This window comes from Dermacentor silvarum, chromosome 7 (genome assembly GCF_013339745.2).
Source record: "Dermacentor silvarum isolate Dsil-2018 chromosome 7, BIME_Dsil_1.4, whole genome shotgun sequence".
Lineage (NCBI taxonomy): Eukaryota > Metazoa > Arthropoda > Arachnida > Ixodida > Ixodidae > Dermacentor > Dermacentor silvarum.
In genome coordinates, this window is record NC_051160.1 from 173,297,440 (window position 1) to 173,320,556 (window position 23,117).

A 23,117-nucleotide genomic window follows, 5' to 3' on the forward strand; every position below is an offset into this window, starting at 1 on the left:
CCGTATTTAATTAGGAAAGTACGGTGCTCAATTTACAGAATTTCCGTTCTACGGAGCTCACCGTTTTGTATTTGGAAAATACAGACAATTCCGTGATCACAACTACGGAAATAACCATTTTCCATTCGACGGAAATCACCGTTTTCCATTCGACGGAACTCTCCGTTGTCCATTCTACGGAAATCACCGTTTTCCATTTGACGGAACTCTCCGTTTTCCATTTAACGGAAAAAATTTTTACAGACTATCCGTTTGACGGAAACGCTGTTTTTCATTTACGGAAAAGTCTCCGGCAACGTTTTACCTTCAACTTTCACCGTAAACTGAAGAAATTTTTTTTACAGTGCACAGTACAACATGTCAATAAGCCTGATATACCTGTAATAAGCGGGTTATACCTGTAGTTATACCTGTAATTATACCTGTAAGTGGTTTGATTAATTTTTTGATGGTGACAAGATAATAAGACTGCAACGCTATGCAGGCTACATGTGGACACAGATTAAATAGTTCCACCATTTGATAATCCAACGATTTCATACCGTAAGGCACGCCACTCGTTGGGTGCGGCTGATTACAATACTTTATCTGGACCTCCCCCTCGGCCGCAGGTTAAATATAGTGAACGGATTGTGTTTTCAAATGCGGATATAGCGGTCCCAAAAAACTGGGCATGATGCAAGTAGCGCAAGCTGTTAGGGCGGGAACTGCCCAGTGCCAGGCCTTCTCCGCAACGCGAGAATGCATGGTGAACCCCATGCGTCGTCGTCCGATACAGTGCGTCCCGAGGAGGCACAAAGCACAATCCTCGCTGCGATACGTAGTAAAGTAAAGGATTACTTGCGTGGCATATTACTTACTCGATTAAGGAAGAAAATTTAGCTTCACCTGTGGACTTTACAGCCGGCAGTGGAAAAGTGCCCGCTTCCGAAAGTGGGGTGTGGGGTGGGGGGGGGGGGGGGGAAGGGGCAAATGGCATACTTCGCCCCCTACTTTTGCCAGGGGGGGGGGGGAGGGGGCAAGTGCCCCCCCCCCCCCGGCAAATAGGCCTATTATGCAGTTCTCTCCTTTGTGAATCTGTTTGAACCGGTCCTGGCGGCGCTAACAGGAGACAAAATTAAACGGCAGTGGCGGGAGTCGAGACAAATAGTGTAGCGTTGTCACTTTTGTCACCGACATTCCTTGTGAGCCTGCATGTGGCGGAGCATATATTAGCGGTGACTCGGCCGCTGTCAAAGAAGCTGTTCCTGGTCAAGAACATCGACATGAGTGCCGCCATTGACGACATGGATGAGGTACAGCAAGCGATCGAAAATGACCGCAAAAATGCAACTTCTTCATTCTCAAAAAATGTTTGCCCAAGTACAGGAACGGTAAAAAACAACTGTCAGCCCTTCTACTGGGGAAGACCAGCGAAGCTGTACTATGGTGCCAATCAGGGGCGTAGCCAGGGGGGGGGGGGTTCAACCCCCCCCCCCCCGCCCCACTTACCCACCCTTGGTTCACGTCGCTTCGCGCTGACGTAATTCAAGGAACCGGTTCTACTATATCACAATTTCATTCCTGGGCGCTTCCGTTTGGGTTGGCAATTTACAGCGAATCATTTCTGCATATGGAAAAAAAACTGTCACGTTGTTTGTCAAGGCTTTGACACTCTCTGAGGTTTTGGGCGAGAATGTGGCGGCCGCATTCTGAAGCAACAAATGCGGCAGCCGCATTTTAGATGAAGGCGAAAATGCTCGAGGCCTGTTTACTTAAATTTAGGTGCACGTTAAAGACCCCAGTTGGTCGAAATTTCCGTATACATTTCCGCCGCTTCCCTTCAGGTGCCGGTTAGGCCGCGCTCGCGCAGGAACTTCGGCTACGTTCACACTTGGTCTCGGAGCTGTCGGAAGAGCCAAAATCTTGCAAAAATCCACCCGCTATAGGCGGCAAAACAGGCAGAAAAACAAGCGGTGAGCCAAACGCGGCGGAAAGTCCTTCTGCTCGACCGGAAGCTACACTAGCATGTAAACAACCGGTCGTAAAATTGAACATGGCACCAAAAGTGTAGGCTGCAATGCTGATCGACGCGATCAAGAACCACCCCTTGCTCTACGACAAGAGTGGTACTAAAATGTACTGTCAGCAATACTCGCGATAGTATGTCGCGCGACCAGAGGTGCGGCAACGAAGCCTTGGCGTGACCCAACTTCTCACGCTTTTGCAAAGCCAGGCGAACCCACCACCACCGTTTCCAAGGTGTCCGCGTCTTCCGTTTATTCATTGTCCATTTCTAGAAAACAAGTAGGTAGAAGTATAAAAGCCATTTCTTCATCCACTTCCATGGCCGACAATAGTTGGGCAGATTCCTCGTTGGCGCTCCATAATTCGTGCACGTGCACGGTATGTTGCAGAAGTCGCGGGGTGCTTTTCTCGTCGCGACGATAGATTGGGAGCGTAGGTCTCACGTAGGACGCGCAGGCTTTGGCGAGTCCCAAGACAAGGGCCAGCCCTGGTTTTAGCTTTGGTGTTCCCGTTGCCGCTTTGGTGTCCTGGAGGCGCCGATAATAATACGAAATGATGAAATGTTATTACAACTTGTAAATAAAAGCTATTAAAGAAATATAATCACGCCTAGGCACCAACCTGTGACTCAGCGCTACCGCGCCCGTGTGAGGAGAATCACGGAACGCCAACGAGGAATTTACCGAAGGTCGCAAATGAGACGCGAAGTTGCACAAAATGATCACTTTTGATGACGGGTGGGTCAATGAATGAACATACCGCTCGAAATAATGCGATAATGAGCGCCACCACGCCGACAAACGTACGCAGACTAGATGGATGTGGACGAAAGCGGCACCGGCGGTAGCATAACAAATGTGAACAACTTGGACATGCGCGGAAAAGATTTTCCGGCCGCTTTGGCCTTTCCGCCCGCTTGCCGCTTCCCAAGTGTGAACGTATAGGCTTAGTCTGCGCGAGAAACCTCTCTTGTTTGCGATTGCGCCCCTACGGAAGGCTGGTAATTACTGTTGTGTTGTTGAATCCCAAACCAGCAATTGCGCAAGGCTGATAGTTGCTGTTGTGGAATCCCAAACCAGCAATGTACACATGAAGGGGTTGATGCCAGCAGTGAAATTCCACCGACTCGCAACAGAATGAACGAAACAGACAGCCGACAAGCATGGATTACTGCTATGCTCAGTACAGCGTAAGTAAACTCTTGTTGCAGGCGCTGACAGTTCTCGGCGGAGTTCACGCGTCCTGAGAAATTGATTATGTGCACTATGCACTGAACAAGACCGCAGTTCATTCCTGCATCACTAGTATAGAGCACTGCACGGGCCGATTTTGTCGGCCCGGCCCGGGCCCGTTTTTACGTTGGGCGGCCCACCCGAGCCCGATCAAAACTATTATGGCGAGACCCGGGCCCGGCCCGGGCCCGGAAATAATCTACGTTACCCGCCCGGCCCGGCCCGCCACCCCTTTACCTTAGGCCCGAGCCCGGCCTGAGCCCGACTCGAAACCGGCCCGAACCCGGCCCAAGACCGAAAAATAATGTTTTTCAGAGTTGAGACCCCCCATAATAACTCGCTGCACGTTACATGCACACCACCAGAAAGCCCGAGCCCGGCCCGGACCCGCGTCAAAAAATTCGAGCCCGGCCCGGGCCCGGGTCAAAAAGCACACGCCGTGCCCGAGCCCGGCCCGAGCCCGTGAAAAAACTGTTCTACCCGGCCCGGCCCGGGCTTTCGGGTAAGCCCGAGCCCGTGCAGTGCTCTAATCACTAGTACACCAATCAGTCCAGATCCTGTGAGGTACAAGGCCGTTTCCTGTTTGCAACGGCGTAAGTGAAGCAGAAATGACTTGCACGCACTACTTAAAATGCGTACACATGCCATATCTATGCTGTGCGGTGAAATATTCTGTACAATTCTGAATCTGTTGACGTAAAGGCAAATGACGGCTGCACACTCGCACACAGCGGAAGACACAGCGGCCCATGCACTTGCCGCAGGAAATGCAACCCTCTCGTATAAGGGAGCAGGGCGACGAAAACTTCGAAAAAAAAAAGCCTTCCCGTTTTTGCGCGTACTTAAGTTTTGTAGCGCAAACACGCAGCGAACAAGTTATTCCTATGGCAGTATGTATAGCCTGGCACGCATGCATTTTCACGTGTATAGCCGACCTTGACTTGTGAAACGCACTTCGCCCCGACGAGGACGACGCCATCTACGCTTAACGAAGATTAACAATTAATGATGGCTTCTCCGATCGGGCGGGTCGTCTCAATGATGCGTTTTCGAAGACTGGTCCATTCAGTGGCGCGATGAGAGACCGTTGCTCCAAACCGCCACTGTACCTGTCGTGCTTACTGTATTTTACTGAGCTTGCTTTACGTTTTACTTAATTTCTTCACAAGCACACGCGAGGGGGGGGGGGGGGGAGGCAGGGGGGGGGGGGGGGTCCCATGCCTTTGATATACATGTATAGAGTATGCTTAAACTACCGATATTTATTATCGCATCGCTCACGCCACGTAGAGGAAAGCAGACGCTGCCCCCCCCCCGCCCGCCCGGTCGGACCGGTGAACCCCCCCCCCCCCCCCCACCCCGAAAAAAATTTCTGGCTACGCCCCTGGTGCCAATTGCCCCACTGATCAGATTTCGACGATCGCTGACTGTGCTCGCTGCTCACTGGCGCACCGACAAAAAGGGGGGGGGGGGGGGGGAGTAAATGAATAAGTACAAGAGCGTGATAGAGTGTTTTGTTAAATTTTCCTAATTAACAAAACACTGTATCACGCTCTTGTACTTATTCATTTACTCTTACTTTGACTAAAACGCTGAAGAAACAAACATCGTCATCATCCTTGGTGTCATTATAGGCATTTTATTTTTTAATGATGATACGATTACTTATATCTATGCAATCGAACTGCACGAAACTCTGCATTCACCATGCAAGTAAGGCGCGCTTAATTCCTAGGTACATGGTGACATTAAACAAATGCCTCTACCCGCACCTCGCCACGAAAACGACGTGGTTCGCAATTGCGAAAGCTCGCATGGACAGGCAAAAGATTTGCGCAGTCGTCGCGGCAACCGGCTTTTTCAAGTGTCATAATCGACACACCCCGTCTTGTCCGCCGAGTGGTGTGACTCAATCGTGACGACAAAAGCGTCCCGATGACTGCGCGGTAGCGTGTGAAATGTGACGAGTTCACTGGAAATCGAACGGAGAATTTCCTTGCTGAATCGTTCAAACGGCAGTCGTCCGAAATGCATAGCCGTGGTTTCCCCAACGCCTTCGGCTTTGCCCCTCCGCCAGGCGTAGTTCGCACACACATGCACATACGCCGGAATACCTTTGCCGGTAGCATTGTTACAACAACGCGAAAGGTTTACTGCAATCCTAAGGGCATATAAACAATGAGCTGGCAAGAGCGCGAAAACGCATTCATCGAAGCTAATACGACACACCCACGCTTGTAGCACACGCAGCCGGACTGCATCAGCCGTGAACTGCATTGCCTTTTACTTATTCACAAAACAGTCGGTACAGACTCTATCGTTGTAGTGCAGCTGGTAGCAAATAGTGATGGCGAGTTTTTCATGGCCCACGTAACTGCGTTACATTCAATGAAGTAAGTGAAACACGCAACTTTGCATCGGGCATATTCGTTATTTCCGCAAGCATCGTTCGAAGCTCACGCACCCCATTTTCCACGAGCGCGCGCTCTAAGCAATGCCACCGCCATCTCGTTCAGTACAATAAAAACTGCCCAGGGCGCTGGTCCCTGTGTTTCGTACCGCTTGCGATAGGGGCCGCTAATAAGCTTTCTGGGATTGTTTTGGCCGGCGACAACAGATGGCGATGTTAAGCAGGACAATTCAAAGGAAGTGTGTGAATGTATGCAATACAGAAAGCAAATGTAAACGAAATAACTGAAACGACGCAATGTCATACGTAAATTTTGCTAATATCTGAACCACTCGCACCACCAGTGAACATTTAAATAAACAGTTTTATGCAGGGAAGCCAGCTAAACCTAGGTTACTTAAATCACTCCAAAATCTGTAAGATCTTCGGAAGAATAACTCCTAAAACTGCAAAACGCGGTTGTGCACTTCTCATGGTTCTATTTGTAGAGACCCGAAGCTGTAGCTGGAGAAGGATCGGGTATCTGTTCTACTCCCACGCGTGCGCTGGCCTTGCGGGCTGCCACGGGTACGTTACGGAGGCCGTGTCTGGCTAGGCACATATGGCAGTAACTGTGGGGGCGTTGGGCTATTAGCCCCGCACGAGCGCGGCTCTAGCAGCCTGCGTGCGCGCCTTTAGGTGTTGGGCTTTTGGCGCATGTGCGCACTGGTTCGTGTAACCAGTGTGCGCGGCGTCTTAGAGTTCGAACTCCGCATGTGTGTGCGCGCACGGCTGTGGGAGTAGTGAGCGGCGGAGTTTCAATAGCCCATGCATGTGCATGCGCACTATTTCTATTCTTCCTTTCTCTTTCTCATTAACAGCATGATGGTTAGACACTTCTCTCACACGCATGAATCTTTCATTACCACCTCTTACGGTCTCTCTCTATTGCTTCTATAAAAAGAACATAGCTCTCGCCTGATACCATATACCTGTACTTCCTATCCTCTAAACCACATACATCATGGGTATACCAATAATCCAAATACCGTTCCTCTTTGATTGCTTTTTTTGTCATATATGCCGAAGGCACCATTGTCTTCATGCAACGCCGTTATAGGGTACAAGATCGTGCCCCCTATTTACCGCCAAATTTGGTAGGTAGCTATTTCAATATGTTCGCAGCCATTCCTATTATATTTCTTGTAGTTTTCTGCGAATGCGCACAAGCAACCTGCATATCATAATAGTTGCCCATTCCTTTGATTTGAACATATAGCACGAACTTATAAGGCAAGATGGCGTGCTCGTGGTATGATCTCACGCCACCAATGTGAATGCATTGCGCATGTGTACGTCACATATAAGGGGGTGAATTACGAAGTACGCTGTACTAAGCATGATTAACTACAACGTCTATATGCTGTGTACCGCTCCCAGACGCGCCATTTCTCTCTGGCTGCTGAGGCCAAACTCTATTAAAATCACTATGCCGCATATTTTCCCCGCCAACTTACCTAGCAGCGGCAAGCTGTCACCACCCTAAAACGGCGTGCTCGCGTGCTCTTGCCGGTATTTCCAGAAAACTAAAGTCCGACACCCGCTATCATGGCAGGCAACAACGTTATACGAAGCACTTTCTTCCCGCTCCGTGATCTTTCATCCGTGCAAACATCCTTAGTGTGTCCAAAATTTCTGTCAGTGGTTTCAGAAGAAACCCATAAGTTATTTTTAAAATTTATGCCAGATATAATACTCAACCAATGACAGTAACTTTAATCCAAACGCTGTAAGTTTTACTTTCAAATTTGCCTAGCATTTGCAGTAACTCACGCAAAGGACATGAGCTGCTAGCAGATTTCAGCTGTCACATCCCTATTTCAGAGTCGAAGGCAAACTCGCCCTCTAGTTATCGCTTGTTTTCAGGCAAAAGATTTCACGTTCTGACAAGCCGCGCATGCCATGCAGAAATGTGGTGCGTACGTGGCGGCAAAGACCCATGAACCATGCCTCTGTTCATTTCTAACCAAACTCGCTGCTTCGGCTACCGATCGCCCGCCTCCCTTTGTTTACTGCTATGTTGTGCTGAAGATGTTCCTTTCTGCAACAGCTTCCTCGTTACATTATGTACACAGCGGTTATTTTATTACCGACGTGACGCCAATTTTGCCAGTCGAATGGCGAACATATTTTCGCAGCATTGAGCGGCAAGAAAACTTGATTTCAGCTCCATGCTCTTAGCATTTCCGATTACACACTCCCTTACAATGATCTCACTATGCTTTTTCATGGAGAAACTCTGGACTTCGTTCCTAATGAACTCGGCAGTCTTGTTGCCTAAAATTGTTCTTTTTAAAAAATTTTGCGCACTCAGCTCCATCGTCCTCCGATAACGTGTCTGCAGCGCTCCTTTAACATAGCTCCTTTCCTACCAGCTCCTTCCCGGGACGTGTTTACTAGGGAACTCGTCGTACAAGATATGGGAGCCCTTCGAAGCATTCGTCGCACACAGAGGAACGCAACACTTTCGCGGCATTGTACCGCAAACATAATAGGTAACGCAGGTCTAAACTGTGTTGCATGACATTCGGTAACGATGCACGCGAATAAAGCAAACAGCCACTGACCTGCCCACAGTTTTTAATGCTCGCTCCTTCCCCCCAGTACCACGTACGGCGTCATGACGATTTGGCCATCCCCTTTAGAACAGGGCGGCGACAAAAAGTAACCTAGCCTGCTTGATTTCATCAGGTATACATCTGAATTTTGTGTTTATCTTTCTGAAATTTTTATTTTTTATAACTTTTTATTTTTCTAAATTCCAGGTCATCCATCTTTTCTCAGCTTTTTTTTCCACCAGTACTCTCATCGTCTCTTGTTTATCTCTACGGCTGATCTGTTTGTTTCCTTCCACTTTCAACCAAACCGCTTGTAGGAGTTGCACGTTACCTACGCTTCTCGCTGGGTAGATCCCGTCGCATTCCATTAGGATGTGCTGAGTGGTCTCTGGATCTTTACTGCAGCTCACACATATCTCATCTAGTTCCGAATATTTGTTCCGATATGTTTTCGTCCTTAGGCAACCGGCTCGAGCCTCAAATGCAATGCACGTCGCTTCTTGTTATCGTACAGATTTTGCCTTCTCATTCTTGTAAATCTCCATTGTCCTTTTTGTTTCCATTCTTTTCATCCGATTCACGGTCTCTATTTCTCTCACTTTCTTTATAGTGGCTCCTGGCTGTCTATTTAGTTTCGATTATCCTGTACTTGGTTGCTAACTTCCTTGACCTCTTCCTCCATTCTGTGTCCACGCTTTTCATGTAGAGATACTTGTGCACTTTAGCCGCCGATTTATTTTCATCCAAGTTCCTGAGCCTTTCTTCAAAACTAATTTTGCTCTGTGCTTCTAGGACTTCAAAAGAGGCCCAACCCATGTCACCCTGCACTGCCTCATTCGTGGTATTACCGTGTGCTCCCAAAGCCAAGTGATCTTTGGTTAACCTCTAAACCCGCCAATATATCCTATATTAAGCATATAATGCATTTGCCAATGTTACCGCTGGCACCATCACTCCTTTCCAGATTCCACGCACTACCTCATACTTATTGTGGCCCCATAGTGCTCTGTTTCATTATTGCTGCATTCCGCTTCCCCTTTATTTTCAGATTATCTTCTGATAACCTCCCTGGCAACTAGCGCCATCGTCGCGAAACGCTACCCAACTGTAAAGTCCCCTTCAACCCTCTCGCCCACTGACACCGGCAGGACGCGGCAGGCCACACCTGTGCGTTTTGATCGAACGGCCGTGGAAGTTATTACATCACGCGCTCCTCTTGCGAATTTGGAGGTTCGGAGTACGTGGTCTCGCGTATTCCCGTAGCCGAAGCAGACATGTAGGTGGTCCTGAGAAGGACCGTTTTGTGTTGCTTGCCTGACGCAAGGCTGCGCGGTGCAGACAGCGGTCGAACTTAGGCACGCTCGCCACGGATGCGGCGGGCCAGCTGGATGTCCTTGGGCATGATGGTAACGCGCTTGGCATGGATGGCGCACAGGTTGGTGTCCTCGAAGAGACCGACCAGGTAGGCCTCGCTAGCCTCCTGAAGAGCCATCACAGCCGAGCTCTGGAATCGCAGGTCGGTCTTGAAGTCCTGCGCGATTTCCCTCACCAGGCGCTGGAACGGCAGCTTGCGGATGAGCAGCTCGGTCGACTTCTGGTAACGACGGATTTCACGCAGGGCCACGGTCCCCGGCCTATAACGATGCGGCTTCTTGACACCGCCGGTGGCAGGTGCACTCTTGCGAGCAGCCTTGGTGGCAAGCTGCTTACGCGGAGCCTTCCCGCCGGTACTCTTGCGGGCGGTTTGCTTGGTCCTGGCCATGGCGGAAATGGGAGACGGGAGCGTCCAAACTCGTCGACTGCCGGAGTGAAACTGGCCCCTGCGCACAGCGCGGTCGTGCTTCCCCTCACTGCTCTTCCCCCTCTCCAACTCACCCGCCGATTGGCCAACGCCAGCGCAGCCGTGCCCGTACGCGGGGCGGCGCGCACGCCGGCGTTCGCCAGGATGCTGGAAGCCAGCCGTTTTCGCGCGTCCGCGTTGTTCGCGGCTACGCAAAGCGCATGTCGAGGCGACTGAATTGCATTTAAACATGACAGCATGCTGCGCCGTTCTCTTTAGTTTCAGCCAACACCACAATCACCGCCATACCGGCCCGCATCGCGGAGTGGCACCACCGACTGTGAGACCGCACCATTACTGCTGGCGGCGGTCACCTCAGAAACTGCGGTCGACGGAAACGTGTGAGCAACGTCCGCTGCATTGATGTGAAGCCACGATACCTTCTGGGAAGCCAACTTCATCTTTTCTGGTTGAGAAGTCGCCAGCAAGCTATCTCGCACGTACACGCTCGCTAGCGCACTTTCCCATGTACATATATCTGAACACGACACTTCGCATATACTTAGGCAGGTGTGCGACAGCCGATTCGGCCTTCCAAGGCTACGCACAGCCAATACCACGCACGGCCCTTACACAATCATTCAGCGTGCTATCAACCAGTGCTTGGCGGCCGCCGCTCTCAGACAACCCCCCAATCTTACGAATCCGGAAGGCCTCGCTATGCTTTTTTTTTTTTTTTTTTTTTTACTTTCAGGTAATGCCTGTTGACGCTGCATTATTGTTTGTTTTTCTTCCATATGACACCGACAATCGTCATAAACCACATCGTGCTTCAGACAGCGCCTACATTGTTTCTTCGTTATTCCCCACGGGCTAGCTTTTTCTGGTGCATTCCCGCTCCCCGGAACAAGTTCATGGCACTCCTGTGCGACTTATTTCGGTACAGCTCAGCTCTGCGGCTGGCGGAAAAATCGCTCTTCTCGGCAGCTACTGCGCAGTGGCCCCATCAGCGGGAGTTTCTTTATTTATGCCCTAATTTTAATTACAATCGTTGTTGTTGACGGAAACCCTTCAATCTTTGTACCTCCGTAATTCAGCGATAGAAAGGGAAAAGGCAATTCCGCAAATATCAATACAACTAAAGCGAAGACGATTCATGTACACCTCAGTAAAGTATACTGCTCACGTGCGTGCATCACTTTTGCAAACAAGGCACCAGTTTCTCACACAGCGTGCAAACTTATGTATCACATTTACATGTGTTCTTGTTCTCTTTGTGTAGTTTAGACGATTGCGGTATGGCTTTCAGCTACGTGGTTGTGAAATGTTCGCTTACTTAGTTTTGTGCATTACATTCCACGCACTGCATGAAATGTCTGCTCCCTCAAGTGCCTTCCGCTGTCTCCTGCGACACGTTCCGTTCACGTGAGCCGAGTGTTTGCATCGAAAAATATTCTTATTGCGTGTTACATGTATTTCGATAGCGAATTCCTCTGAGAGTTGGCTCCCCAGCTTCACGTACGGCGAGTGTGACCGCATTGAGAAAGACACAAATATTGAACAACTGCCGCGTTTCATCAAACCAATGCGCATGTATGCCACTCCCTTGTGTAAGTTAATTTGTATACCGCTTCAGCCATGGCCTCATTTTCCTATACTCGTCACAGCGCGATTACCCAGCACGACCACGAACACCGACGCACGAGAAAACAACGGGTGCTAGGAAAACAATAAAACGAAAGTGAGTCTGCTTCGTGCGACCCTTTTTGTGCCTGGATATACGCACTGCACCGCCGTAATGGAGGAGGCCACCGCTAAGAGCCACTCGGAAAGCCACCAGTGAGCTCGAACCAACTGCTTGTTCCCAGCTGTAGCAATGGCACTGTGACCGTGCGCGCGTAAAACAAACGATAGTAGCTGCACAGGACTAGGTCTGCACCGCGCAGACGTTCGTCCGTTTGATTACACGCCATCAGCTCGATTCTAAGAGCAGCAACGACGGCACCTAGCTAGCTAGTTAATGTACCCTTTGGTTTCGCGTGCCACACATGCCAGTCGCACGGCGCTGATTCCCGGCCGCCCATCGGACTCCATAGGATGCAACGGAATGTGGAACAGGCCAGCATCTGAGATTTTAGCGCGAGAAAATGCCCCCTCCATTAGTCTTTATTATTATTTTCCCCCCATCGCCGTTCCACGGCGGCTGCCTCATTCAGTCCCAATCAAACACGACAGCCATGCTGCACGAACGAACAGCATGCCGCAGTAACACAGCGTCGAAATTGTAGCAATGCGGCACTTGGTAGCGAGCGCAAACGCATGTAGCAAAAAGCTCGCCTTACGCTACCACCTACTGTGAATACACGCGGTTGCGCTCGCTCACCTGACCAAATTCACCGCGCGTCTCGCGCACGGCTGCTGGGCACGCTCCATAACCGATCACAAGAAAATGGAATGCAAAGAGGGAAAACGGATCAGGAGATCGCGAATCCTGCGGATCACTGCCGAAGCATCAAGTGGGTAGCCCTGAAGAGGGCTGTTGGGTTCTTCACAGGAGTTCGGTGCGCTGCTGGCAGACGACGCCGGGCGCGTGTGTGCTGCTTAACCTCCGAAACCGTAGAGGGTGCGGCCCTGACGCTTGAGAGCGTACACGACGTCCATGGCTGTTACGGTCTTGCGCTTGGCGTGCTCAGTGTAGGTGACGGCATCCCGGATCACGTTCTCGAGGAACACCTTGAGGACACCGCGCGTCTCCTCGTAGATCAGGCCAGAGATGCGCTTGACACCACCACGGCGAGCGAGACGACGGATGGCAGGCTTGGTGATGCCCTGGATGTTGTCACGCAAGACCTTACGATGACGCTTGGCGCCACCCTTGCCGAGCCCCTTGCCGCCCTTGCCACGTCCAGACATTTCGGCTGTTGCTGCTGCTTCGGAGCGAGTCAGGAAAGCGAATGCCGTGTTCCCGGGCGCGCGCGGCCCAACTCGGCTTCGCCGCCACCGGAGGAAGGGGGGCGAGGAGGAAAGCAAGCGGCGCGCGCCCATTGGCTCACCCGCGCCGCCGCTTCTCTTCGCGAGTGTGTCGCTGGTGGACGCACTGAGCCCTCTATTGACCACGCGCGGAGTGAAATTGAAATAAATGGCTTCAGCAAAACAAAACAATCGTGCACTTGCACATAACACTGCAACGCAGGCCTATTGTGCCCTAATTTTATTTTTTGTTGCTGCAGTTAGTGACTTTTGTTCCTTGAAAAATTAATTAACAAAAATAAAAACGCCTCGCCCTGCATTCGCAAGGACAAAACGAACAATCCAACATTACTCGTGGTGCTAGGTTGCGCCCGCTGCTCGAGTTCCCGAAAAAAAAAAAAAAAAGAGCTTCCTTGCATTCTCGTTTTCATTACTCGTTGCATTCATCTTTACCACGACTACGCTTGCAATATAACCTTCGTAGCCGCTGGAAAGCACGGCGCGAGCACGACTTCAAGCTGAGCCGGGCGACCATCGTTCACTTGGTCACGAATCGCAAAACAGCGAGCACTCGTGATCGGTCGAACTTAGGCGTTTTAAATTTTGCGCCTAGGCTGCGTCCCCTTGTGGCAACACGACCGTCAAATTTCGTCGTCATAGCTCGCGTAATCTCCCAGATAAGCCCAGCCGAAATAACCAAACACGCCCGCGTGGGTCCAATCCAGCATTCTAGGGGACGGAAGAGGGCGAGGATACAGCGCTCCGACCTCCTCTCGGCCATTGCCGCCGGCGCGCAGCGCGGCTCCTCTATGGAGAGACAGTTATCGCGCTGCACTTAATCACAAACTTTTTACCCTTTAAACCGCCATAGCAGTCTGCGGAAAGCGCGCGCAGCATTTTTCTAATATTACTTGAAGTTTCTCCTAATCAGTGTTCCTCTAGCTAGGACATTTCTTACACCTGTCAAGTGATTTGCGCACCCCAGTCCGTGCTATACCGCTCACATGTAAACATGACACTGCCCTTGCAGGAGGCTTTTAATTCAGGATTCCAGTCTCGAGAACAGTCGTATGCGTGTCAACCGCCGCCACGAGTACATTCTCGTAGACGAAATTACTTTTCGCAAACGTACAGGCGAGCGAGCCGCAAGACGGCGTCGCATAAGAAGAAAAAGAAAAAAAAAAAAAAAAAAGAGAGAGAGAGAAAGAAAGACAACAAGCTGCGTTGCAATAATTACACTACACTACGCTCGGCTCGCATAAGGCAAAACTATCGACCGACGCAGCGTTACAACACGCATTCCGTCGTTCGCACTAGTAGGAACACGCATTATGCATGCTCGTGTGCGCGTTGTTGTGCTCAGTGCATGTTGTTGTGTGTGTGTGTGTGTGTGTGTGTTTTTTTTTTCTACCGCTAAGATTATACGAGGCGCGCTGTCGGAAAGCGCACGCAACATGTAAACAAAACAAGAGGGAAAACGGACGGAATCGTCGCGAGATTCTCGCTACATCCCAATGCCAATGCAGACACTTTGGGTGGCTCTGACAAGAGCCGTTGGGTGTTGGCTGGGCGGACGAGCGCTCGGTCGCCTACTTGGAGCTGGTGTACTTGGTGACGGCTTTGGTGCCCTCGGACACGGCGTGCTTGGCCAGCTCGCCCGGCAGCAGCAGACGCACGGCAGTCTGGATCTCCCGGCTCGTGATGGTCGAGCGCTTGTTGTAGTGAGCCAGACGGGACGACTCGGCGGCGATGCGCTCGAAGATGTCGTTCACGAAGCTGTTCATGATGGACATGGCCTTGCTGGAGACTCCAGTGTCGGGGTGCACCTGCTTCAGCACCTTGTAGATGTAGATGGAGAAGCTCTCCTTCCTGCGGCGCTTCTTCTTCTTCTTGTCGGTGGCGCGCACATTCTTCTGCGCCTTGCCGGCCTTCTTCACGGCCTTACCGCTCGGCTGGGGAGGCATAGCGATGCGAGTAGACGAGCAAGCGAGATCAGACTACGGGCGCTCTCGCGCGCACCCGTGCTTTTATCCGAAGGGGGTGGTGTTCACGCGACCGGCGAAAGCCGCGCGCGCCATTGGTCCGCACGGCTTCTCCTCCTCTCTCTCGTTCCCGCTCTCGCTTCCCGCAACCACGGTGGCGGCGGCCGAAAGCGCTGCCCCGACACACATCGTTGAGAGATCGCGAGAGCAGTAGTTCTCGTCTCCTCAGTCTCGTCGTCTCATCAGCAGCATCACCATGTCCGGACGTGGCAAAGGCGGCAAGGCAAAGGGCAAGAGCAAGACCCGTTCCAGCCGTGCGGGTCTCCAGTTCCCCGTGGGCCGTATCCACCGCCTCCTGCGCAAGGGAAACTACGCTGAGCGCGTCGGAGCGGGCGCACCCGTCTACCTCGCGGCCGTCCTCGAGTACCTGGCTGCCGAAGTGCTCGAGCTCGCCGGCAACGCGGCTCGCGACAACAAGAAGACGAGGATCATCCCCCGCCACCTGCAGCTGGCCATCCGCAACGACGAGGAGCTGAACAAGCTGCTCTCCGGCGTTACCATCGCGCAGGGCGGCGTGTTGCCCAACATCCAAGCCGTGCTTCTGCCCAAGAAGACCGAGAAGAAGGCGTAAGCGAGCTGCTCCCTCCCATCAAGCCGGAGTTGCAGGCTCGTCCTCGCACGACAACCCAACGGTCCTTGTCAGGACCACCCAAAATGCGTGTGACGGCAGGGTGTTGCTTTGCAATCCCGTTCTCCGCACCCGTTTCCCTCTGTTCGAATTTTTTCTTCCTTCTTTTTTAAACTACCGCAATCGTGGCTCGGTGAGATTGCTAGCATCTCTCGCTGCACGTAATTGGCCAGCATTCGCCGGCGCTATTAATTGCGTGCAACGCCTCGGGAGGAGCAAGAAAGAAAGGCGAACCCTTATGATTGCGACACATACACACACTTTGCTCGAATAAACGTCGACAAGCGAGTGATGCACACATCGCTAGACGAAAGAATAGCCGTCACTTGGCCGTGTTGGTAAACACGTCCATGATGGAAAAAGCGCTACTAAAACGGCGACTTTCCTATTGATATATCGCACACGTTGAACTGTGCTTCTTTCTTTTTTTCCAGCGATATTGGCCTCGTGATGACTGAGAGAGAGATTATAGTTGTAAAGGATGGGCTTAAAGTGCAGCGCGATAACCGTCTCTCAATACGTGCATTCCGCATGCACGAACGCCGTAAGGGAAGAAAAAAAAAGAACATGTTATTTCCCACTTGCTAGCAGTGCTTTTCCCATCGCGAACTGCACGAAAGCTTGCACGCAACATCTGTCGTTGTAAATTTTGTTTTCGAGCACGAAACAAGTAGCACAGGCACTTTATTTTGATTCGTGCTCGGTCAGTACTCACCACTTGCGTATCGTGCGAAGCACCACCTCGCCTCCTCAGCATATGTATGTATATATCCCATCCAGCCGAGCACACAAAAACAAAACACACAGACAGACCAGACCGAGAGGGGTACGGTTCGGAGTACGTGGTCTCGCGTATTCCCGTAGCCGAAGCAGACATGTAGGTGGTCCTGAGAAGGACCGTTTTGTGTTGCTTGCCTGACGCAAGGCTGCGCGGTGCAGACAGCGGTCGAACTTAGGCACGCTCGCCACGGATGCGGCGGGCCAGCTGGATGTCCTTGGGCATGATGGTAACGCGCTTGGCATGGATGGCGCACAGGTTGGTGTCCTCGAAGAGACCGACCAGGTAGGCCTCGCTAGCCTCCTGAAGAGCCATCACAGCCGAGCTCTGGAATCGCAGGTCGGTCTTGAAGTCCTGCGCGATTTCCCTCACCAGGCGCTGGAACGGCAGCTTGCGGATGAGCAGCTCGGTCGACTTCTGGTAACGACGGATTTCACGCAGGGCCACGGTCCCCGGCCTATAACGATGCGGCTTCTTGACACCGCCGGTGGCAGGTGCACTCTTGCGAGCAGCCTTGGTGGCAAGCTGCTTACGCGGAGCCTTCCCGCCGGTACTCTTGCGGGCGGTTTGCTTGGTCCTGGCCATGGCGGAAATGGGAGACGGGAGCGTCCAAACTCGTCGACTGCCGGAGTGAAACTGGCCCCTGCGCACAGCGCGGTCGTGCTTCCCCTCACTGCTCTTCCCCCTCTCCAACTCACCCGCCGATTGGCCAACGCCAGCGCAGCCGTGCCCGTACGCGGGGCGGCGCGCACGCCGGCGTTCGCCAGGATGCTGGAAGCCAGCCGTTTTCGCGCGTCCGCGTTGTTCGCGGCTACGCAAAGCGCATGTCGAGGCGACTGAATTGCATTTAAACATGACAGCATGCTGCGCCGTTCTCTTTAGTTTCAGCCAACACCACAATCACCGCCATACCGGCCCGCATCGCGGAGTGGCACCACCGACTGTGAGACCGCACCATTACTGCTGGCGGCGGTCACCTCAGAAACTGCGGTCGACGGAAACGTGTGAGCAACGTCCGCTGCATTGATGTGAAGCCACGATACCTTCTGGGAAGCCAACTTCATCTTTTCTGGTTGAGAAGTCGCCAGCAAGCTATCTCGCACGTACACGCTCGCTAGCGCACTTTCCCATGTACATATATCTGAACACGACACTTCGCATATACTTAGGCAGGTGTGCGACAGCCGATTCGGCCTTCCAAGGCTACGCACAGCCAATACCACGCACGGCCCTTACACAATCATTCAGCGTGCTATCAACCAGTGCTTGGCGGCCGCCGCTCTCAGACAACCCCCCAATCTTACGAATCCGGAAGGCCTCGCTATGCTTTTTTTTTTTTTTTTTTTTTTACTTTCAGGTAATGCCTGTTGACGCTGCATTATTGTTTGTTTTTCTTCCATATGACACCGACAATCGTCATAAACCACATCGTGCTTCAGACAGCGCCTACATTGTTTCTTCGTTATTCCCCACGGGCTAGCTTTTTCTGGTGCATTCCCGCTCCCCGGAACAAGTTCATGGCACTCCTGTGCGACTTATTTCGGTACAGCTCAGCTCTGCGGCTGGCGGAAAAATCGCTCTTCTCGGCAGCTACTGCGCAGTGGCCCCATCAGCGGGAGTTTCTTTATTTATGCCCTAATTTTAATTACAATCGTTGTTGTTGACGGAAACCCTTCAATCTTTGTACCTCCGTAATTCAGCGATAGAAAGGGAAAAGGCAATTCCGCAAATATCAATACAACTAAAGCGAAGACGATTCATGTACACCTCAGTAAAGTATACTGCTCACGTGCGTGCATCACTTTTGCAAACAAGGCACCAGTTTCTCACACAGCGTGCAAACTTATGTATCACATTTACATGTGTTCTTGTTCTCTTTGTGTAGTTTAGACGATTGCGGTATGGCTTTCAGCTACGTGGTTGTGAAATGTTCGCTTACTTAGTTTTGTGCATTACATTCCACGCACTGCATGAAATGTCTGCTCCCTCAAGTGCCTTCCGCTGTCTCCTGCGACACGTTCCGTTCACGTGAGCCGAGTGTTTGCATCGAAAAATATTCTTATTGCGTGTTACATGTATTTCGATAGCGAATTCCTCTGAGAGTTGGCTCCCCAGCTTCACGTACGGCGAGTGTGACCGCATTGAGAAAGACACAAATATTGAACAACTGCCGCGTTTCATCAAACCAATGCGCATGTATGCCACTCCCTTGTGTAAGTTAATTTGTATACCGCTTCAGCCATGGCCTCATTTTCCTATACTCGTCACAGCGCGATTACCCAGCACGACCACGAACACCGACGCACGAGAAAACAACGGGTGCTAGGAAAACAATAAAACGAAAGTGAGTCTGCTTCGTGCGACCCTTTTTGTGCCTGGATATACGCACTGCACCGCCGTAATGGAGGAGGCCACCGCTAAGAGCCACTCGGAAAGCCACCAGTGAGCTCGAACCAACTGCTTGTTCCCAGCTGTAGCAATGGCACTGTGACCGTGCGCGCGTAAAACAAACGATAGTAGCTGCACAGGACTAGGTCTGCACCGCGCAGACGTTCGTCCGTTTGATTACACGCCATCAGCTCGATTCTAAGAGCAGCAACGACGGCACCTAGCTAGCTAGTTAATGTACCCTTTGGTTTCGCGTGCCACACATGCCAGTCGCACGGCGCTGATTCCCGGCCGCCCATCGGACTCCATAGGATGCAACGGAATGTGGAACAGGCCAGCATCTGAGATTTTAGCGCGAGAAAATGCCCCCTCCATTAGTCTTTATTATTATTTTCCCCCCATCGCCGTTCCACGGCGGCTGCCTCATTCAGTCCCAATCAAACACGACAGCCATGCTGCACGAACGAACAGCATGCCGCAGTAACACAGCGTCGAAATTGTAGCAATGCGGCACTTGGTAGCGAGCGCAAACGCATGTAGCAAAAAGCTCGCCTTACGCTACCACCTACTGTGAATACACGCGGTTGCGCTCGCTCACCTGACCAAATTCACCGCGCGTCTCGCGCACGGCTGCTGGGCACGCTCCATAACCGATCACAAGAAAATGGAATGCAAAGAGGGAAAACGGATCAGGAGATCGCGAATCCTGCGGATCACTGCCGAAGCATCAAGTGGGTAGCCCTGAAGAGGGCTGTTGGGTTCTTCACAGGAGTTCGGTGCGCTGCTGGCAGACGACGCCGGGCGCGTGTGTGCTGCTTAACCTCCGAAACCGTAGAGGGTGCGGCCCTGACGCTTGAGAGCGTACACGACGTCCATGGCTGTTACGGTCTTGCGCTTGGCGTGCTCAGTGTAGGTGACGGCATCCCGGATCACGTTCTCGAGGAACACCTTGAGGACACCGCGCGTCTCCTCGTAGATCAGGCCAGAGATGCGCTTGACACCACCACGGCGAGCGAGACGACGGATGGCAGGCTTGGTGATGCCCTGGATGTTGTCACGCAAGACCTTACGATGACGCTTGGCGCCACCCTTGCCGAGCCCCTTGCCGCCCTTGCCACGTCCAGACATTTCGGCTGTTGCTGCTGCTTCGGAGCGAGTCAGGAAAGCGAATGCCGTGTTCCCGGGCGCGCGCGGCCCAACTCGGCTTCGCCGCCACCGGAGGAAGGGGGGCGAGGAGGAAAGCAAGCGGCGCGCGCCCATTGGCTCACCCGCGCCGCCGCTTCTCTTCGCGAGTGTGTCGCTGGTGGACGCACTGAGCCCTCTATTGACCACGCGCGGAGTGAAATTGAAATAAATGGCTTCAGCAAAACAAAACAATCGTGCACTTGCACATAACACTGCAACGCAGGCCTATTGTGCCCTAATTTTATTTTTTGTTGCTGCAGTTAGTGACTTTTGTTCCTTGAAAAATTAATTAACAAAAATAAAAACGCCTCGCCCTGCATTCGCAAGGACAAAACGAACAATCCAACATTACTCGTGGTGCTAGGTTGCGCCCGCTGCTCGAGTTCCCGAAAAAAAAAAAAAAAGAGCTTCCTTGCATTCTCGTTTTCATTACTCGTTGCATTCATCTTTACCACGACTACGCTTGCAATATAACCTTCGTAGCCGCTGGAAAGCACGGCGCGAGCACGACTTCAAGCTGAGCCGGGCGACCATCGTTCACTTGGTCACGAATCGCAAAACAGCGAGCACTCGTGATCGGTCGAACTTAGGCGTTTTAAATTTTGCGCCTAGGCTGCGTCCCCTTGTGGCAACACGACCGTCAAATTTCGTCGTCATAGCTCGCGTAATCTCCCAGATAAGCCCAGCCGAAATAACCAAACACGCCCGCGTGGGTCCAATCCAGCATTCTAGGGGACGGAAGAGGGCGAGGATACAGCGCTCCGACCTCCTCTCGGCCATTGCCGCCGGCGCGCAGCGCGGCTCCTCTATGGAGAGACAGTTATCGCGCTGCACTTAATCACAAACTTTTTACCCTTTAAACCGCCATAGCAGTCTGCGGAAAGCGCGCGCAGCATTTTTCTAATATTACTTGAAGTTTCTCCTAATCAGTGTTCCTCTAGCTAGGACATTTCTTACACCTGTCAAGTGATTTGCGCACCCCAGTCCGTGCTATACCGCTCACATGTAAACATGACACTGCCCTTGCAGGAGGCTTTTAATTCAGGATTCCAGTCTCGAGAACAGTCGTATGCGTGTCAACCGCCGCCACGAGTACATTCTCGTAGACGAAATTACTTTTCGCAAACGTACAGGCGAGCGAGCCGCAAGACGGCGTCGCATAAGAAGAAAAAGAAAAAAAAAAAAAAAAAAGAGAGAGAGAGAAAGAAAGACAACAAGCTGCGTTGCAATAATTACACTACACTACGCTCGGCTCGCATAAGGCAAAACTATCGACCGACGCAGCGTTACAACACGCATTCCGTCGTTCGCACTAGTAGGAACACGCATTATGCATGCTCGTGTGCGCGTTGTTGTGCTCAGTGCATGTTGTTGTGTGTGTGTGTGTGTGTGTGTGTTTTTTTTTTCTACCGCTAAGATTATACGAGGCGCGCTGTCGGAAAGCGCACGCAACATGTAAACAAAACAAGAGGGAAAACGGACGGAATCGTCGCGAGATTCTCGCTACATCCCAATGCCAATGCAGACACTTTGGGTGGCTCTGACAAGAGCCGTTGGGTGTTGGCTGGGCGGACGAGCGCTCGGTCGCCTACTTGGAGCTGGTGTACTTGGTGACGGCTTTGGTGCCCTCGGACACGGCGTGCTTGGCCAGCTCGCCCGGCAGCAGCAGACGCACGGCAGTCTGGATCTCCCGGCTCGTGATGGTCGAGCGCTTGTTGTAGTGAGCCAGACGGGACGACTCGGCGGCGATGCGCTCGAAGATGTCGTTCACGAAGCTGTTCATGATGGACATGGCCTTGCTGGAGACTCCAGTGTCGGGGTGCACCTGCTTCAGCACCTTGTAGATGTAGATGGAGAAGCTCTCCTTCCTGCGGCGCTTCTTCTTCTTCTTGTCGGTGGCGCGCACATTCTTCTGCGCCTTGCCGGCCTTCTTCACGGCCTTACCGCTCGGCTGGGGAGGCATAGCGATGCGAGTAGACGAGCAAGCGAGATCAGACTACGGGCGCTCTCGCGCGCACCCGTGCTTTTATCCGAAGGGGGTGGTGTTCACGCGACCGGCGAAAGCCGCGCGCGCCATTGGTCCGCACGGCTTCTCCTCCTCTCTCTCGTTCCCGCTCTCGCTTCCCGCAACCACGGTGGCGGCGGCCGAAAGCGCTGCCCCGACACACATCGTTGAGAGATCGCGAGAGCAGTAGTTCTCGTCTCCTCAGTCTCGTCGTCTCATCAGCAGCATCACCATGTCCGGACGTGGCAAAGGCGGCAAGGCAAAGGGCAAGAGCAAGACCCGTTCCAGCCGTGCGGGTCTCCAGTTCCCCGTGGGCCGTATCCACCGCCTCCTGCGCAAGGGAAACTACGCTGAGCGCGTCGGAGCGGGCGCACCCGTCTACCTCGCGGCCGTCCTCGAGTACCTGGCTGCCGAAGTGCTCGAGCTCGCCGGCAACGCGGCTCGCGACAACAAGAAGACGAGGATCATCCCCCGCCACCTGCAGCTGGCCATCCGCAACGACGAGGAGCTGAACAAGCTGCTCTCCGGCGTTACCATCGCGCAGGGCGGCGTGTTGCCCAACATCCAAGCCGTGCTTCTGCCCAAGAAGACCGAGAAGAAGGCGTAAGCGAGCTGCTCCCTCCCATCAAGCCGGAGTTGCAGGCTCGTCCTCGCACGACAACCCAACGGTCCTTGTCAGGACCACCCAAAATGCGTGTGACGGCAGGGTGTTGCTTTGCAATCCCGTTCTCCGCACCCGTTTCCCTCTGTTCGAATTTTTTCTTCCTTCTTTTTTAAACTACCGCAATCGTGGCTCGGTGAGATTGCTAGCATCTCTCGCTGCACGTAATTGGCCAGCATTCGCCGGCGCTATTAATTGCGTGCAACGCCTCGGGAGGAGCAAGAAAGAAAGGCGAACCCTTATGATTGCGACACATACACACACTTTGCTCGAATAAACGTCGACAAGCGAGTGATGCACACATCGCTAGACGAAAGAATAGCCGTCACTTGGCCGTGTTGGTAAACACGTCCATGATGGAAAAAGCGCTACTAAAACGGCGACTTTCCTATTGATATATCGCACACGTTGAACTGTGCTTCTTTCTTTTTTTC

General features: G+C 52.3%; 4 protein-coding genes and 1 pseudogene across 4 annotated transcripts; 2 read left to right on the forward strand and 3 right to left on the reverse strand.

Moving 5' to 3' along the window:
• Positions 1 to 9,481: 9,481 nt before the first annotated feature.
• On the reverse strand, positions 9,482 to 13,037 carry LOC119458706 (histone H3-like; annotated as a pseudogene).
• Positions 13,038 to 13,070: 33 nt separating this feature from the next.
• Positions 13,071 to 14,975, reverse strand: LOC119458703 (histone H2B). The gene has a single exon (XM_049671380.1). It carries the CDS (start codon positions 14,958 to 14,960, stop codon positions 14,586 to 14,588), a length of 375 nt encoding a protein of 124 aa, XP_049527337.1. The 5' UTR covers positions 14,961 to 14,975; the 3' UTR covers positions 13,071 to 14,585.
• Positions 14,976 to 15,228: 253 nt separating this feature from the next.
• LOC119458704 (histone H2A) lies at positions 15,229 to 16,069 on the forward strand. The gene has a single exon (XM_037720563.2). It carries the CDS (start codon positions 15,235 to 15,237, stop codon positions 15,607 to 15,609), a length of 375 nt encoding a protein of 124 aa, XP_037576491.1. The 5' UTR covers positions 15,229 to 15,234; the 3' UTR covers positions 15,610 to 16,069.
• A 2,504-nt stretch (positions 16,070 to 18,573) lies between these two features.
• On the reverse strand, positions 18,574 to 20,040 carry LOC119458707 (histone H4). The gene has a single exon (XM_049671381.1). It carries the CDS (start codon positions 19,958 to 19,960, stop codon positions 19,649 to 19,651), a length of 312 nt encoding a protein of 103 aa, XP_049527338.1. The 5' UTR covers positions 19,961 to 20,040; the 3' UTR covers positions 18,574 to 19,648.
• Positions 20,041 to 22,248: 2,208 nt separating this feature from the next.
• Positions 22,249 to 23,115, forward strand: LOC119458705 (histone H2A). The gene has a single exon (XM_037720564.2). It carries the CDS (start codon positions 22,255 to 22,257, stop codon positions 22,627 to 22,629), a length of 375 nt encoding a protein of 124 aa, XP_037576492.1. The 5' UTR covers positions 22,249 to 22,254; the 3' UTR covers positions 22,630 to 23,115.
• Positions 23,116 to 23,117: the final 2 nt, after the last annotated feature.